The sequence below is a fragment of the Dysidea avara genome, chromosome 5, assembly GCF_963678975.1.
Source record: "Dysidea avara chromosome 5, odDysAvar1.4, whole genome shotgun sequence".
NCBI lineage: Eukaryota > Metazoa > Porifera > Demospongiae > Dictyoceratida > Dysideidae > Dysidea > Dysidea avara.
Genome location: NC_089276.1, coordinates 39034777 through 39051324, shown reverse-complemented (window position 1 = coordinate 39051324; position 16548 = coordinate 39034777). Strand labels below are relative to the sequence as shown.

Sequence of the window (16548 nt, the reverse complement as noted above, 5' to 3'; positions counted from 1 at the left end):
GTCTTGCTCAAAACAAGTTGCATACATTATTGCATGAAAAAAGAAATAATTGTGTAATATAAATGTAAAATGCCTTTTATTATAATCACAAAGAGCCCTTTTAAAGCTTTAAGATGTTGAGTTGATCGTACAGTAGACTAGTTCCAGAGTTGCAACACTGTATTGAAATGCAATTAGCCAATATAGCTATGTAGGTAAGTATACATGGCTATGCAGTTATAAAATTACAGCAAATATCATGGGCTAAACAATTATGCCATGGAGCACTTATTTGTGGCATGAAATGGCATGGCATGTGGTAATTACTACACATGGCCATGGTAATTATTTTCCATGCATGGCCATTGCATTCTCCACACAGAAAAACGTGTGGAAACACAAGCAAAACGCCACACATATGTGAAGTTATAAGTGGACTGTACTGTATTAGAGTAGCACGCTCGAAGTGGTATAATCACTTATACCATGACTGCTGTAATACACCCTAAAGCCCTCAGGCCTGCGGTCCTCTGGCTTCAGCAGCAAATCCTTAGCAGGCATGGCGTAACTATTACATAAGGAGTTCAATGAAGAAAGTTAGCGATTCCTACCATGGAAATAACTATATTCTTGAGAATACAGTAATGATATAACATAAAATTCCTTGAGGAAACATATTTAGTAATATTCATGTTAAATTATTATTGTACATTGTTACACTGAGCACTGAATCAATGAAATAGTTAGAAAAGTTTTTGTAGCAAGCATTTTTGCTTATTTTAAAAATGAGTTTAAATTGGAAAACATAATACAATTTTGTTTTGCTGGTCAAATACCACCATATTTTCTAAAGAGCAGAGTGCTCACTCGGGTCAAACACATCCATACAAATAGATCAAGTGACCTAAACTAATACAACCATACACTACTCCACTCACCATGGATCACAACACTAACAGTTGTCATATCATTTCCAGCAATATTTGACACATTCACAATATAGTTTCCATCATCACCAGTATTGGTACTATGTACAGTCAGTGATGAATTACCAGTGGTATTATCACTGGATAATATAGTGGTAATGGTATAGTCACTATTAGTAGTTAATGGTTGATTGTTATAGGACCACTGGACAGTTATTGGAAGGTTGGATGATCCAATGGTGACTGAGATGGTAACATCTTCAGGTGATGTTATTATTCTTGTAACATCTCTAATAAGAGTGATCACTGGTGGAGCTGTATGTGATAAGTGGTGTGGTACGTATGTAACCAAATTCATACAGTAGACATAAAGAGCTGTATGACATAAAATGAAATGAGTAAGTGTTTTTACTATAAAGTACTTCTTTAGGGGATCATAACTATGCTATGTGAACAATTGAAATGTCCCACTCAAAACCCAGGTGTGTGTGTGTGTGTGTGTGTGTGTAGACTACTCGAGGATTAAAGGAAACTTGTATCCAGACAACAATTTTGAAGAAATTAGTACAAATAATCCATTCATTTGTTGTATGGAGTTCATAAATAAAGGACAAGTGGTATGGCTAACTTAGCTCCTATGTAACCTTTTGCACAGAGCCACTTGGTATAAATGTATTTTACACTAAACTTCTATTATTTTACAATATACAGTGTCTGTGGTTACATATATAGATCCATACAATGCATCAGTAGTACCTTTTATGCATAACTTTAGCAGTACATATCATAAAAGATGTTACATAGTTGACAGCACACAAAAATTTTTCTACATACGTATAAGTACTAAAGCTTGCATGTAAAGATCAACCCATCCAAAAACAGCTTGTAGCTGTAAAAAAAGTGTGCGTCCAAGTAAAGCAGAGTTAACTGCGACAAAAAGTAATGATATCATAATGCGGCCATGTGCGAGGTGTGCAAGTTGTAAAATTAATATTTGCTAATCAGATAATACAATATTATTGTTAAAGTGTTAATGAGAACTATGTGATGCTGCTAGTTATTAAGTGTGTGAGCATCTTCATAAATGCCACACAAATTTGATTCTCAATGTGTATAGATTCTCTGATAGTAATAAATAGTTTGAGTTTGGCCGCCTTCCTTTGTTCATAGCATTGCCGTACACAGGAAAGGCGGCCAAACTCAAACTATTTATTGCTATCAGAGAATCTATACACATTGCTTTATTGAGAATCAAATTTGTGTGGCATTTATGAAGATGCTCACACACTTAATAACTAGCAGCATCACATAGTTTTCATTAACACTTTAACAATAATATTGTATTATCTGATTAGCTAATATTAATTTTACAACTTGCACACCTCGCACATGGCCGCATTATGATATCATTACTTTTTGTCGCAGTTAACTCTGCTTTACTTGGACGTGCACTTTTTTTACAGCTACAAGCTGTTTTTGGATGGGATTTCAATACTGTTTGTTAGAATAAGCATACATGTTGAAAACAATAGGTGAGTTTCCATGGTTTTGACAGAAACCCCAGATTACAGTGATAGAATATTAAAATACAACTGCAGTCAACTAACACCCATTTTAACTAGTAAACCCTTAGCAACACTTTGCCTTTCTTGTACTGCATCAAGATACTCTAATAGAGCAGTCACAAAACAGCTGTAACACAGCAATCAATATTACAGCATATTTACAACATGGATTGTATAGTTTAAATTACTAGCTACTTACAGACTTTACAATATAAAATACAGCACTTGTAGAAACGTGACTGTTCTATTAGAGTGATTGATTGCTCTATTAGAGTATCTCGATCTACTTCAAGCATCGACTACTTCAAGCGGAGAAACCACACCCTTACCCATATCAATAGGAACTCTTGTGAAATAAGAATAGTAGAGAAATGGCAAGTATGTAGAGACAATAGAGGGGCGCATAATTATGCCCTGTCGTAAATAAACGCCGTTAAAATTTATAAATAAGCGCACCAGAATAGCCGGCTGTGATCTTTGAGAGGCTGTTGTCTCATTGCTTTTCTTTTTGTGTAGAAGGGATTTAGTGCCACTGAGACACAATTAGTGAGTCTAACATACATATATTTGTGTTGTAAAACTTAATTGTAAAAAGGCGATTAGCGCACACCATGATAAAACATGGCTACAAAACTTCCTCATCAGTAGGCATCAACAAGTAATTCTTGACGGTTCAACCAGTGAGTCACATGCAGTTAACTCGGGTGTCCCCCAAGGAACAATCTTAGCCCCTCTATTATTTTTATGTTCCCCTACCAATCAGTAATCCCATAATCAATCACATTGTAAAACATTTTGTATGCATGTTTCATATGTGCGTTAATCCTCAAACTGAGGCTGCACATTTCTTGGAAAATAAAATAAAAAATAAATAAACATGTGTTTGTACCTCGGTTTGCACAGTAGAGTCTCTCACAATTATTAGAGATAGAGTGGTAACACCTGCCTACGCATGCCATTGAGGCACGAGTTTACTTTGCCTGAGGTTTGTTGAGACTGTCTTTCTAAATGAAACCATATTGTCAGGAACAAGGAAGAGAGTAGTATAATAGATATTTAAGTAGTGCAGGTTAGTTTGATCCATGCTGGGCGAGTTATGGCTGATAATTGCGTGGGCACACACAAGGATTTTGACACTTCTGAAAAGTGCGATAGAAGATTCCCACAACGTTTATATGACATATAATGGTTCATTATTGTTCATTCTTTCTTACTGAAGTGTTGTTTAGTGACAATGGCTTTCTTGAGTTGAGTCCAAACTAACAGCCATTTTATCATAACCTGGGTAAAACCAACCTGACAATTCCTTCATCACAAGATTGGGCAGAGTTTGCCTCTGTGCCCACTGTTTGAGCATTTATTATTGATTAATATTACTATCAAAGCTACTAGCGATCTATGTCCTGAGTAAGTTTCATGCCGAATGGAGCACCAGAAGCCAAGTTGCAGCCTCTTGAAGGTGCTCCGCCATTGAATTTTCCCCCATTTTGCCCTGCAGAAGTTGCGGTTACACATTTTAACGTAATTTTGTGACGTAAAAGTTATCGCTCTATTGGACCAGGGTAAAAAATTTACTGCTATATTTAGAGGTTGTAGCGTTTGTATATCTTAGTATCATAATAAATAATCCTGCACGATCACTAATCACTAATAGTACAATGAAAACTGGTCATTATTCAGGTACGGACAAAATTTTTTTGACCTAGCTTATTAAGGAGGTGGCTGCATTTTGCGGCCTTAAAATGGTAAGAAGCATGCTGTTCTAACTGGCTATAGATTTGGATTTAGTGTGAACAGCATATGAGACAGTGAGTACCGGCAGCAAGGTGGCAGCCAATCTGTTATAGCACCAAAGGCACTGCTTCAGACATAGGCAGTTGGCTGTCAGCCCAACGTGTAAAAATTTTCACTTTTGGTCCTTATAAGCGAAAGTGATGTCATTATCCATAGGATATTATATTATATTTTTCAGAGTATCCCTTCAGTTCTACTATATAGTAGCCAAGCATAAGATGAACATAACACAGCATTCCAGTGGTTTAGTGGTGACCATAACACTGCCTGAGTTAAAACTGTGGTGAGATTTGAGACTACCAGAAGCCCTGGAATGCCTTCAACACATGAAATATCAAATATGTAATGCCTGGCTTTCATCCACAGTGGATCTGTCTTGGTGGCCACTTGTACAGAAGAGAAACAGCTGCCACACAGTCTTGCGAGCGAAACACTTGCCATACCCCTTAATCATCAGTTTTTAAAATTTTGAGCAAAATTGTGCGTGCAAGCAAGTGAGATGTTGTGCTTTGGCAGTGCCGTATATATGGTAGCCATATCAGATACTGCCTAGTAGTGACACATCATGAGTATTTAAGTCATAATGCGCTACTTTATCATCCATCTAAATACAATCCCTGAATGTGTCATTTGTGTACAGAGCAATCTACCACAAGAAGTGACCTGAGTAAGGTTTCAGCGTATTATTGTTAACCATTAATATTGTTCACCATTGTTAACCGTATGTATAGTGAAACCTCACTTAGTGGCCACCTCTTTAATAAGACCACCTCATTATATTGGCCGCCTATAGAAGGTTCCAAATGTAGATAAACAGTACTTTATGACCTCATTAATAAGGCCACCTTGTTATTCAGGCCAAATTTTTTTTTGGTCCCAGAGCTGGCCCTATAAATGAGGTTTATGTGCATTTTATTTTTTGTAACTTTTCTTCTTCAGGTTTATTGATTGGCACTATGAAGCATTGTTGATTGGTCCGTGCATAATGTGGTGACTTGAAGTGCTAAAACGGTACGTAGCATGTCTTGTATGCACGTGTTGTAATGTGTCCACACATCTTAGAAATAATTATAACTGTATTTTCTATAAATACTCAGTTCCATTGTGCCACTGGGTCATACGTGGATTGATTATGGATCATCCAGGACAATTTGGGTCACATTTTGTCCTGGCCAAGTCCACTGACAGAATATACAAGATCAGATCACTTACAGTGGAACTTGTTTATTGCCACCTTCACTCAATAAACAGGTAGCAGTGTATAAATTCTCAATTTGGAATTGGCTTTTCAAGAGAGGTTGTCTTTCTATACTGGTGGCCATTAAGACAGGTTGTACTGATGGGAGTGTACATACTAGAGATGTAACAATATCCTCCACTTAGTGTCGTTTCATAGTGACACAATGGAGACTATGTATTGTTGTATTTAAATACTATGCTACTATATTGCAACTCTAGCACATATTTATAACAGGAATGTTTATTAACTGTTTAGACATACTGGAGCCACACCCACTCATCTGGATTCTACAAATGGAGTCATACCAACTTGTGACTGTACTTATCCGTTACTCCCATTGTGTTTGGATGAATGTACATGCCGACGTGTGAGACTTGCTACCATGGCGGGCCAATAGAGAAGATTTTCATAGCAGTTATATGACAGTCATTGTTGTACAATTCTTACATTATTGTTGTGAAAACTATTTGGTATTCATGTGTCCTCTGTATGTTGTAATTACATGTGTAATTTTGTTTTGGGGGTGCTATAAAATGCCTGGTGACAATTGTAAATTTTTCAGGTGGTTGTGCAAACTTCCTTTTAGGCTAGCTACACGTGCTAATTACTCACAGCTTGTGTCAACATCTGGTAACTGCAGTTTTTCTCTGTGTCATTCTTTAAGCTGCACCCTTAGAGAGCAAATTACATGGGGACGACTAAATTTAAGTCGAACGAAGGTAGCTATGCAGCACCATAGATTATCATACTTCTTTGTGGCTACATACACTGATTAACTACACACAGCGCCAGTTCATCAATAACCAGTGACCGCAGTTGTGCTTTGCGTCATTCTTTACATTCCAAGTTAAATTCTTACAGAGAGCAAATTACGTGTGGGTGACTAAATTCAAATTTCAAACTAGCCATTCTCGAAACATATGATTCAATCTCAACGAAAATTTTAGAACAGTTTAAAGACACATTGCCCTACATGCCAAGCGAGTATTGCAGAAAACAACAATATAGGGTTTGCATTTGGCCTCTAGGTCGACTGAGGACAACTGAAACTTCGTTTGGTGCTGAAATTACGACTGTAGGGTAATGATGTATGGTGAAATCGATGATGTGAATCTTTAGGCGATCGAGATAGTACTGAAGCGATAGCAGGGCAATCAATGTTCGGAATGCACAAAAAAACGTAAGGCATGCACCTGAGGTTACGTCTAACCGCATGCGAAAAAAAAACAAAAAACGAAACTTCCCCTTTCATGTCGGCAATCTCGATCACGAAACAATCGGCATGGATTTGCTTCACTGCTTGTGTGGTAGTTACTAGTGACACTATGAGTTTAACTCTAGAGTTTCAGAGCGATAGCGTAAATGATGGGTGAGTTATAGACAAGCCAAATTTGACAACGTTCGTTCCTGTAAAATCCTCACGTAGTGGTCGCATCATTTATTGTCTGTGGCACGCATTTCTGCTTTACTGGCCGTGTGACTCACTACTGTGAGTCTTGATGCAACCTTGATCATGTAACACAAGAGAATTCAATGTCCTCTTAGTTAGTTGAATAGAAGATACTCTTCTGCAGTCTTGACACTATGCTGCATCAATCACACGTGCAAGTGAAATGCATTTAATTTTTACTATGCATGTATGTTTCAATGTAGCAAATTGCTTAACTTGTATGAACATTACACAGTGTTACAGTATAAAAACTCACTTGCTTGTACAACAGTGATAGTTTCAGTATCACTTCCTAAACTATTAGATACTCCACACACATAACTCCCATAACCACTACTATCAGATATTGTAAAGGTATACACTTGATCAGTAGGTAACACAACAGATGAATTATCTTGTTTGGTCCAGTTATAAGTTAGTGGAGCTATACCAGTAGCACTACATGATAGTGTAGCATTAAATCCAATTGGTACTGGATCAATACTGGCTATTGTAGCATTTGGTAGTGCTGTAGAATAGTTGAAGTGAACTAACATAACTGTGCTATTGACCCTCACCTGTTGAATCATATATTGTAAGGTTCCTAGTCTGTATAGTCCCATCAACATCTGGTATAGTACAAGTGTACACTCCAGTATTAACTGATAATGTACTGGCCGCACTAGAACTGATGACTAGTTCACCAGTACCAACATCACCACTAACAGGATTAGCTTGTATTGCTCCATTTGTAGGGACTGGACTACCATCAGGAAATGACCACTGACCATTACTAGTAGTATTACCAGAACGACATACTATTCTTATCTCCATATCTTGATATAGTAGAACAGAACTACTATTGTATGTGATAGTGAAGTCTGTACTGTGAAGGGTAACACCTGAACAATACATATGTATAACAGTAGAACACTGTTGTATGTAGTAGTAATGTGGGGGAGTTTGCATACTTCATAACAAATAAAACTGTATCCATAGAATACACAAGAAATTATGCTGTGGTACAATTAGAGATACCTGCCACAATTCAGAAACGTAATGTGGCACTAAAGTGGTGCTTCATGAACCACAAACTCAGAATAGCTCATAATGTAAAGAGAATCCAACAAAAATACAAGCTATATAAAAGGAGTGCAGCTTGCAAAAGCCTGGGTGAAAAAGTTGGACCATCAAAAACGGCTACAATGATTTTAATAAAAATACAGTATATTTTGTGGTATTTCTATTATCAGCATTGTAGCCATTTCATGGCTGCCACCTTTGATTTCACAACATTATATTAAAGGTCACACAATTTTTATATAGCTTGGCTATTTTTGCATGGATATCACTTCTTTTTGTATTTTAAACATCCCAAAGCCAACCATAAACTGACTTTGAGGCTTGTTTTCACACAAATCATTGTTCTTCTTGTCTACAGATACAATGATGATGAAAGAAGACAAACTAGTGCTCTACCAATACAGAAAAATACCTAACAATCTGATACCAAAAGCTTAAGGATATAGCTATGCAATAATCAAACAACTAAACTTATAATTGCTGTATAACTTTGTGTTCGCTTGTTCACGACTATGGCTATATAAAGTTCCTCTGTATTTATTCACAATAGTGTTATATAATCCTTCCAAGTTAGATACACATGATTGTACTATTTGTCTATATTAGAATTTATTTTTATTTTGTAGTGACTGTTCCATTAGAGTATCTCAATTTTCCTGCAAAATGTGACAAATTGTATTTGCCCAACTTCTAACAAATGCACCTTTTATGCTGGAATATGTTAAATTTATAGCCTGTTGTCACAGGTTTTGTTAGCATAGCATTTATTATGATGATTATGATGATGACGATTGGTACCAGTAGGCCTAATCATAGTGTAATACCCCCACCGATCTGTACCTCAATGGCTATAATATCAACTTTGATTCAATGGAATACTAGAGAAGCTACAATAGTGCAGAGTTTGTAGGAAATAGGTTATGCAATATGATGTAAGATGTATCACGTGTGATTTATTAGTGTGATTGTGGCTGACTCGTGTTATGATCATACATGGCGCTGTGAGCAGTAGAATGCCTCATCTCACCGTTTTAATTGTCAACTTCGTCCTTCTAACCCTCGTCATTGATCCTTGGTGCCGGGTTGAGGCACCCCATCAGATATCACCCATGTCACGGTCGTCGTATGTTTTTCACCAAGGAGATCTCCCTAAGTTGGATCTACAAATTGACCACGGCTCTGACTTTTCAGCCTGGCAAACGCAGTGGGAATCGTACATGAGCCTGTCCAGACTTGGTGAAGAAACTGCTGTGAAACAAGTACAAGCCTTGACATTATGTTTTTCACGCAAAACTCTTACCATAGTCAACAACCTTGGCCTCACCACCAAGGACCATGGAAGTGTAGCCTCCATTATTAGTGCCATCAAGAAGTACGTCGCTGGACACATTAATGAATCAGTGGAGTGACGGAATTTCCGTTGTAGAACACAGCAGCCCGGGGAGTCCTTCGATGATTTCCTTGTTTCTTTGAGATAACTAGTGAAAACTTGCAACTTCTGCAGTGATGCTTGCACAAAGAAGAGCTTACATGACCAAATAATCAAAGGCCTCCTTGATGGTGAAACTGTCGAACACCTTTTACAAGAAAAAGACCTCTCTCTAGATAAAACAGTCCGCATGTGCCAAGCCCAAGAGACAGCCAAGAAACAACGAGCTTCCATACAGCAAAGACCTGGTCATCTCCACAAATCTGTGGCAGCTCTCAAGACACATCCACAGAAGAAGATATTTGCACCACAACCTCTCTGTCCTAGTTGGGGCCCAGCCACATCCAGCAGGTAGCACACAATACCCTGCATATCGTGTGTCATGTCACAATTGCAAGAAACTGGGTCATTTCTCCAGAGTCTGCCGTTCCAAACCCATACAACCTCATCCACCGTGGCCCTATACATCTACCCTTCAATCTACTCAGTCCGATAGCTCCTGGTCCGAACAAGTAGGTCTGTCTAACATCCACCATGTCACATCTACTGACCCTGCACCCAAGATAAAGATTGACATTACCATTCTTAATGGTGCCACCACCACAGCTGTTCTTCCAGACTCAGGTGCAGATATTTCAGCAGCCAGTACTAGTATTCTCTCTCAGCTTAATGAACACATTGACAACCTTTTACCTTCCTCTGTCATTCCCAAAGCTGCAAATGGAGCAGAGATGCATCCTGTTGGCAGGCTGCTGGTATGTTTCAAGATAGGCAACAAGGAACACCTTGATGACTTGCACATTTACCCTAATGTTACAGGCACACTGATGTCCTGGAAGACATGTAAGGAACTTGGAATCCTACCAAATTGCTATCCCAACCCAACCATTTCCAGCACTACTGTCAATTCTGTAGCTGCCATCCCTCCAGTTGCTAGTTTATCCCTTGACAAGCACTGTACAGTTCAGGAGTTTCCCACCGTATTTGATGGTAACATTAACAGCATGGAAGGTGAAGAATTCCATATCTACCTTACTGATGATGCGAGACCATTTTGTGTTAACACACCCAGGTCTATTCCGTATGTTTACCATGACAAGCTGAAAGCTGAACTTGACCTCTTACAATCGCAGAACATCATCGCCCTTGTTGTTGAAGCCACTGACTGGTGTGCACCTATTGTCGTAGCACCCAAGAAGAATACTGATCGGATACATATGTGTGTTGACCTCTCACACTTAAATAGATATGTAAAGAGAGAAAGGTACCAATCACCCACCCCAGCCGAGGCCATTGCTGACATATATGCTTGCCAAGCTAAGTTTTTCACTGTTTTGGATGCTATGAAGGGCTATCACCAATGTCCTCTTGATCAAGAAAGTCAGCTTCTCACCACATTCATAACACCATTTGGCAGATTTAAGTATATGCGTGCACCATACGGAATTTCTTCTATATCTGAACATTACGATAGACGTATGCATGAAGCTTTTGAGGTCTCTCGAGTTTCTGCCGCATAGTGGATGACATTGTTATCTATGACAGTGATGTCACACAACATGCTTCACATCTCCGAGAATTTCTACAAAGATGTGCTGAGAAAAAGATCACCGTGAACCTAGACAAGTGCAAGTTTTGTGAGTCCTCAGTTACCTTCGCAGGATTCCAGCTCTCTGCTACAGGTTACCAAGTAGACCACACTATTATAGATGCCATCTCGAAACTTCCAACTCCAGCCAACCGTACAGATTTCCGATCCTTCTTTGGTTTAGTTAATCAAGTATCAGCTAGCACAAACACCATCTCCACACTACTCACACCACTGCGCCCCTTGCTCAATACAAAGAATGATATCCAGTGGTCAGCCACCCACGACCAAGCATTTCAAACTGCCAAAGAATCCCTTACTTATGCACCTGTGTTGTCATTTTTTAACATGAGTAAACCCACTATACTATGCACAGATGCTAGCCGCCAAGGCCGTGGATTCATACTCCAACAGCAAGACAACTCTGGCACTTGGAGTTTGATTCAGGCAGAGTCCTGATTTCTCACTGATGCTGAATCTTGCTACGTCATCATAGAGCTGGAAATGTTGGCCATTGCTTGGGCTACCTTGAAGTGCCACTTGTTTCTAGCTGGACTACAACACTTTCAAGTTATCACAGATCATAATCCTCTCATCCCTATCCTTAATCATCATCGACTTGATGAAATAGAGAATCCACGTCTTCAGAGATTAAAGATTAAACTGATGGCATACAATTTTATGACAGAATGGGTGAAAGGCACAAAGAATGATGCCCCAGATGCCCTGTCAAGGAACCCAGTGACAGACCCATCACCTGAAGATAGTCTTGCTGAGTTAGATACTCTTAGCCAACCAGCCCTATCCATTACTGAGATACGAACTCTCACACAAACTAAACCACTACCATACTGCTTAGATGACCTCAGGAAAAATGCCCAAGAAGACACAGAATATCAACAGCTCCAACATCTCATCTTACAGGGATTTCCACCCCATCATAATCAACTACCAGACACTTGCAAACAATACTGGAATACTAAAGACAGCCTCACCATTGATGATGGTCTTATTGTTTATGGCTGCAGACTTCTTATTCCCACAAAACTGCGATCTGTAATTTTGTCTCAACTCCATGAATCTCACCAGGGCACTGTAAGGACAAAACAACGTGCTCGTCTTTCTGTGTACTGGCCAGGAATAGACAATGACATCAACAACACCATCCTGTCTTGTAAGCATTGCCAAGACCATCTCCCCAGCCATGCCAGAGAACCAATTGTTCAAAAGCCAAGAGCAGACCGCCCATTCCAGGAGATTGCAATAGACCTTTGCTCACACGCAGGCCACACCTACCTGATCATAGTTGATTGCCACACTGATTGGCCAGCTGATATCCCTTTACGCCCTAACACTACTATCTATACAGTCATCTCAGCTCTCCGGCAGTCCTTCTGCTGTACAGCTATACTTAACACTGTATGGTCTGACGGTGGACCACAGTTCACATCCAAGGCATTTTCTGACTTCTCAAAGTGCTGGGGTTTTCTACACAAACTTTCCTCACCAAGATACCCTCAGAGTAATGGCAAAGTTGAAGCTACCGTCAAGTCCATGAAGAAACTACTTCAAAACTCGTGGAATGGCAGAGTCCTAGATGATGAGAAACTTTGTCGATCATTGCTACAATACTGCAATACACCCAGTAGAAAGGATGGCTTGTCACCAGCTCAGAAACTGTTCAGCCACCCTGTGCAAAATATACTACCAGCTCACAGGCGGTCCTTCCTTCCACAGTGGCAGCGACCAGCTCAAGAGGCTACACAGCAGGCTGGAGACACTTCCAAATCATCTGCACTGGAGCTTCTCATACTCAACACAGATCTACCCGGGACAAACGCCCCACCAGAAGGCTGATTGAGGATCCAAACTGGACTTAAGTGACCCGACCAACTGCAATTATAATTATTATATAAGCTTAGATTAGCGATTGATTTTTTTTTTTTTTGGCTGTGATTAGGACTGTTTCTGATTTGTGCAGCATTTGTTTTGTAATTTTAATCCCCTACAAATGCTTGAAAAGGGGAGATGCAGGAAACAGGTTATGCAATATGATGTAAGATGTATCACGTGTGATTATTAGTCTGATTGTGGCTTCCTCGTGTTATGATCATACAGAGTTTACTTGATTACTTTTGTAATACTCTAGTAGAGTGCACATTGTTTGAGGATTTCTAATAGGACACACATAGAATATTCTAGATTTTCCATTGGTATAACTATGAAATAATAAATTTTTGTACATTTTAACCCTTAAAACCCACATAATCCAGAAAATTGGATTTGATAAAACACAAACGAAAAACGCACAATACTTTTGCCATTTTACATACGTGGATTTAAACAGGCATATCTCGTGAAGCATTTATCCAATCTCTTAGAAATAGAGATTTTCTTACTTGGGAAGGGCTTCCTTTATAAACTTTTAACAAACAACAAGGAAATCACCTGCTACGAAGCATTGAAGTATTTTGTTTCCTTTCACATCTGTATCATTAGTATTCTTGTCAGCCATTTTGTCAGTCACGTGATATCTGCATATCAACTGAATCACCATCATGTGACGACCAAGATGATGCCCAAAGAAAGACGATACAAGGGGGTGTCACATCAGCACACGCTGTAGGTAGATCTGCGACCGCGGTCAAAGTCTTGACCGGGGGAAATCTTACCTTGACCCTAGACTTGCAGCGTTTATCGTCTTTGACCTGTGACTTGAGCAGTTCTTTCTGAACTTTTGACCACCGCTTATTGCTCTATTTTCCAATACGCACCTGCGCTTGTAACCTAGTATAATATTTTCTTGGTGTGTACCATCATAGATAATGTATGCGTTCCTAATGGATTAGAAACGCCCATTAAATTATTTTCCTATCCTAGTTACGGTGCGCCAATACATTGGGAAATTTGTTGAGTGGCTGTTTGGCTTTCTCTTGCTTGTTTGAAGGCTCGTTCGAAGGCGTGGATATTCCTTTTACATTGTTTATTGTGTTGTGTTGTGTACTGAACAAGAACACAGCGTGTCTGTGGGCACTGGGAGAAATATTGTTTGCGACAGGTGACAATGGCAGGTACGCACCAGCTAATAATTCAGCAGCAGTGCTATTAGCCAACTTCTCGTCACCACATTTACACAACCAAAGAAATGTGTGATACATTGAAATAAATTTTATGCTACAGTACTGCTCAGCTTGAGCTAAACAATAGTACAAAGTAGTGCCTGTTTTCTCAAGTTTTATTGAAGCAGTGGAAATATACAGTGAAGCAGTGAATATCTAACTAGCCTACTACACTCTACCTGCTACAAGTGGTGTAAACAGCAGCAAAGAAACAATGCTACACTTTCTGTTTCTTCAGGAAATTTGCACAACCGTTTTGAAACACCATATTTCACCTTTGAACCTGAATTTTCTTACGCTGTTGCTTACTACTCTCCAGCGTCCCTACCCAGTCTGGCCTCCAATTAGTGTGGGTGGTAACTAACCCAGCTGTAAACAACAAACACTAATTTGCTGGTTACAAGAACAGCGAAATCTTCCACCTGTCGAGGCCATAAAGTTTATGCACAGCGAAATGAGGATAGCCCATGACGTCACTATGTAAATAATATGGGCGTTTCCAATCCATGTGACATACATTATCTATGGTGCTACCAACAGCTGTCAGAGAAAAATCATTATAATTACGGTGAAATGCCTGTTGGAGCTTTGCAACACTTTCTTGGAGATCCTTACTTCTTGTGAGTTACGTATAATTCCGTCAACTTGATAATAGCTACATACAGTTTTCGATTGTGGGTTTCGAACCTTCCGTATTGTCTTGACCCTTGACCCACTGTAAAAGCTATTTTGTGGCCTTGACTATTGACTTAGAGTTTGACCATGGTCGCAGATCAACCTACAGCAAGAGCCTGAGTGATACCCCCTTGCGATACAGCAAGCTATGGCCGAGTTATGGCTTTTTCTGTATCGATATGTGAAGAAGACAAAGAGATAGTTCTTTTGTACTTGAAAGGCACAGAGTAAAGTTCTGGGATGGAAGTTTGCAACGAAGGATAGCACCACTTAAACCAAAATTCAACGGTGAGTAACATGGTGTTTGCAGTATTTAGACAGCTTTGACGGTTCTTGCACAGTACTTTAGGAGTTTGTTTAAAAGGTTTGCATATACATATAATCCAGTTTTCTGGATTATACATTTTCAGTGCTTGCATTGTTAAAAACAGCTGCGAGTTTAAGGGTTAACTATTGTAGAATTTTCATTTATAAAGCAGAAATCTAGTGAAGTGAACAACCATGATAGCAGTGGCTCAGTGGTTAAGAAATTGGGTGTTCAGTATGGAGGCCCCTGGTTCAAGTGCTGGTAAGCTTTTCAACATTTTCATGGACTTTTTAACCTTGCAATGACTGTTCTGTCAGAGTATCTCAACCCTGAGATATGGTATTTGCCTTGTAACTCTATAGCTATAAAATTTTCTTTTAAACCACAAAAGGCTTGAGCTATTATGTTTAACCTATACGCATACCAATTTTGTGTGGTTTATAACTTTATATAGCTTCTTATCCTTGCTTAAAAATTAAAAATGAAGTCAAAAACTCAGACATACACACCAATTCATCTAACAAACCTTGTTACTGATCACTTGGTGCAATAACAATACCATGAACAAAATGGAAAATTCAGGTTTTTAAAAAATACGCTCGCCACCTCCTTTTACCTGTACTTCTCCCTTAACATCAAAGGTTTTTTTTTAATTAAAGATTTCGTGGTTTTATTTGTGTGCATTCTATTTAGATTTTTGAAAAAGACATGAATGATTCCTATTTGAACTACTCTATCATGGTTTATAATGAAACAGTCAAACTAAACATTTCACCCATCACAATCTATATTGCACTTATATGTAGTATACATGCACACACAGATTAAATATTTAATTACCTTCCACTCTACTAATAGTAGCAGTAGACATCATTGTATTACCATCAGTTACTGTACAAGTGTAACTACCAGTATCACGAGCTCTCACATTAGCTACTAATAATACACTCTGATCAGTACCAGTCAAATCACCATCACAATCAGGAGAGCAACTACTACTCCAACTATAACTCTCTGAACCATTTGGACTACCAGATATCATACAAGTTAAAGTGACTGACTGAGCTACAGGGAAACTGGTCCCTCCTCCTGGACTACGAGTGATAAACAATGGACCTGTAATGTACACACAATGGGCAGTACATCCCTAGTCAGTTTGAAAAGATTTTGGCGTCCCTGAACTTCTATGTGGTTGGGGAAGAGTGACATGAAAACTTGTTGCACATGTATATCAAACCAGACCACTTTAAAAGCTTACTACTGTGGAAGCACACTAAGGAAATTAAAGTTTTAATTAAAAAGCATTATACATGCACAGACTCAAGCTTAGCATCATTATGTAAAATAATCCCCAAAATTGGGAACATGCAACAATGCAAATACCAAATTTACCCCAGATACCTTTTCTCCACCA

The 16548-nt window shown here is 38.9% G+C and overlaps 1 protein-coding gene across 1 annotated transcript in view; it reads right to left on the bottom strand.

Annotated features, from left to right (window-relative positions):
- LOC136255267 (hemicentin-1-like) overlaps positions 1–16548 on the bottom strand; it is a 79060-nt gene that overhangs the window by 26655 nt on the left and 35857 nt on the right. The window contains exons 9-12 of the mRNA XM_066047993.1: positions 15975–16250; positions 7512–7835; positions 7211–7462; positions 918–1220 (exon numbers count right to left, since the gene is read on the bottom strand). Of these exons, the coding sequence (XP_065904065.1) occupies positions 918–1220; positions 7211–7462; positions 7512–7835; positions 15975–16250 (1155 nt within the window). The remainder of the gene's footprint in view (positions 1–917; positions 1221–7210; positions 7463–7511; positions 7836–15974; positions 16251–16548) is intronic.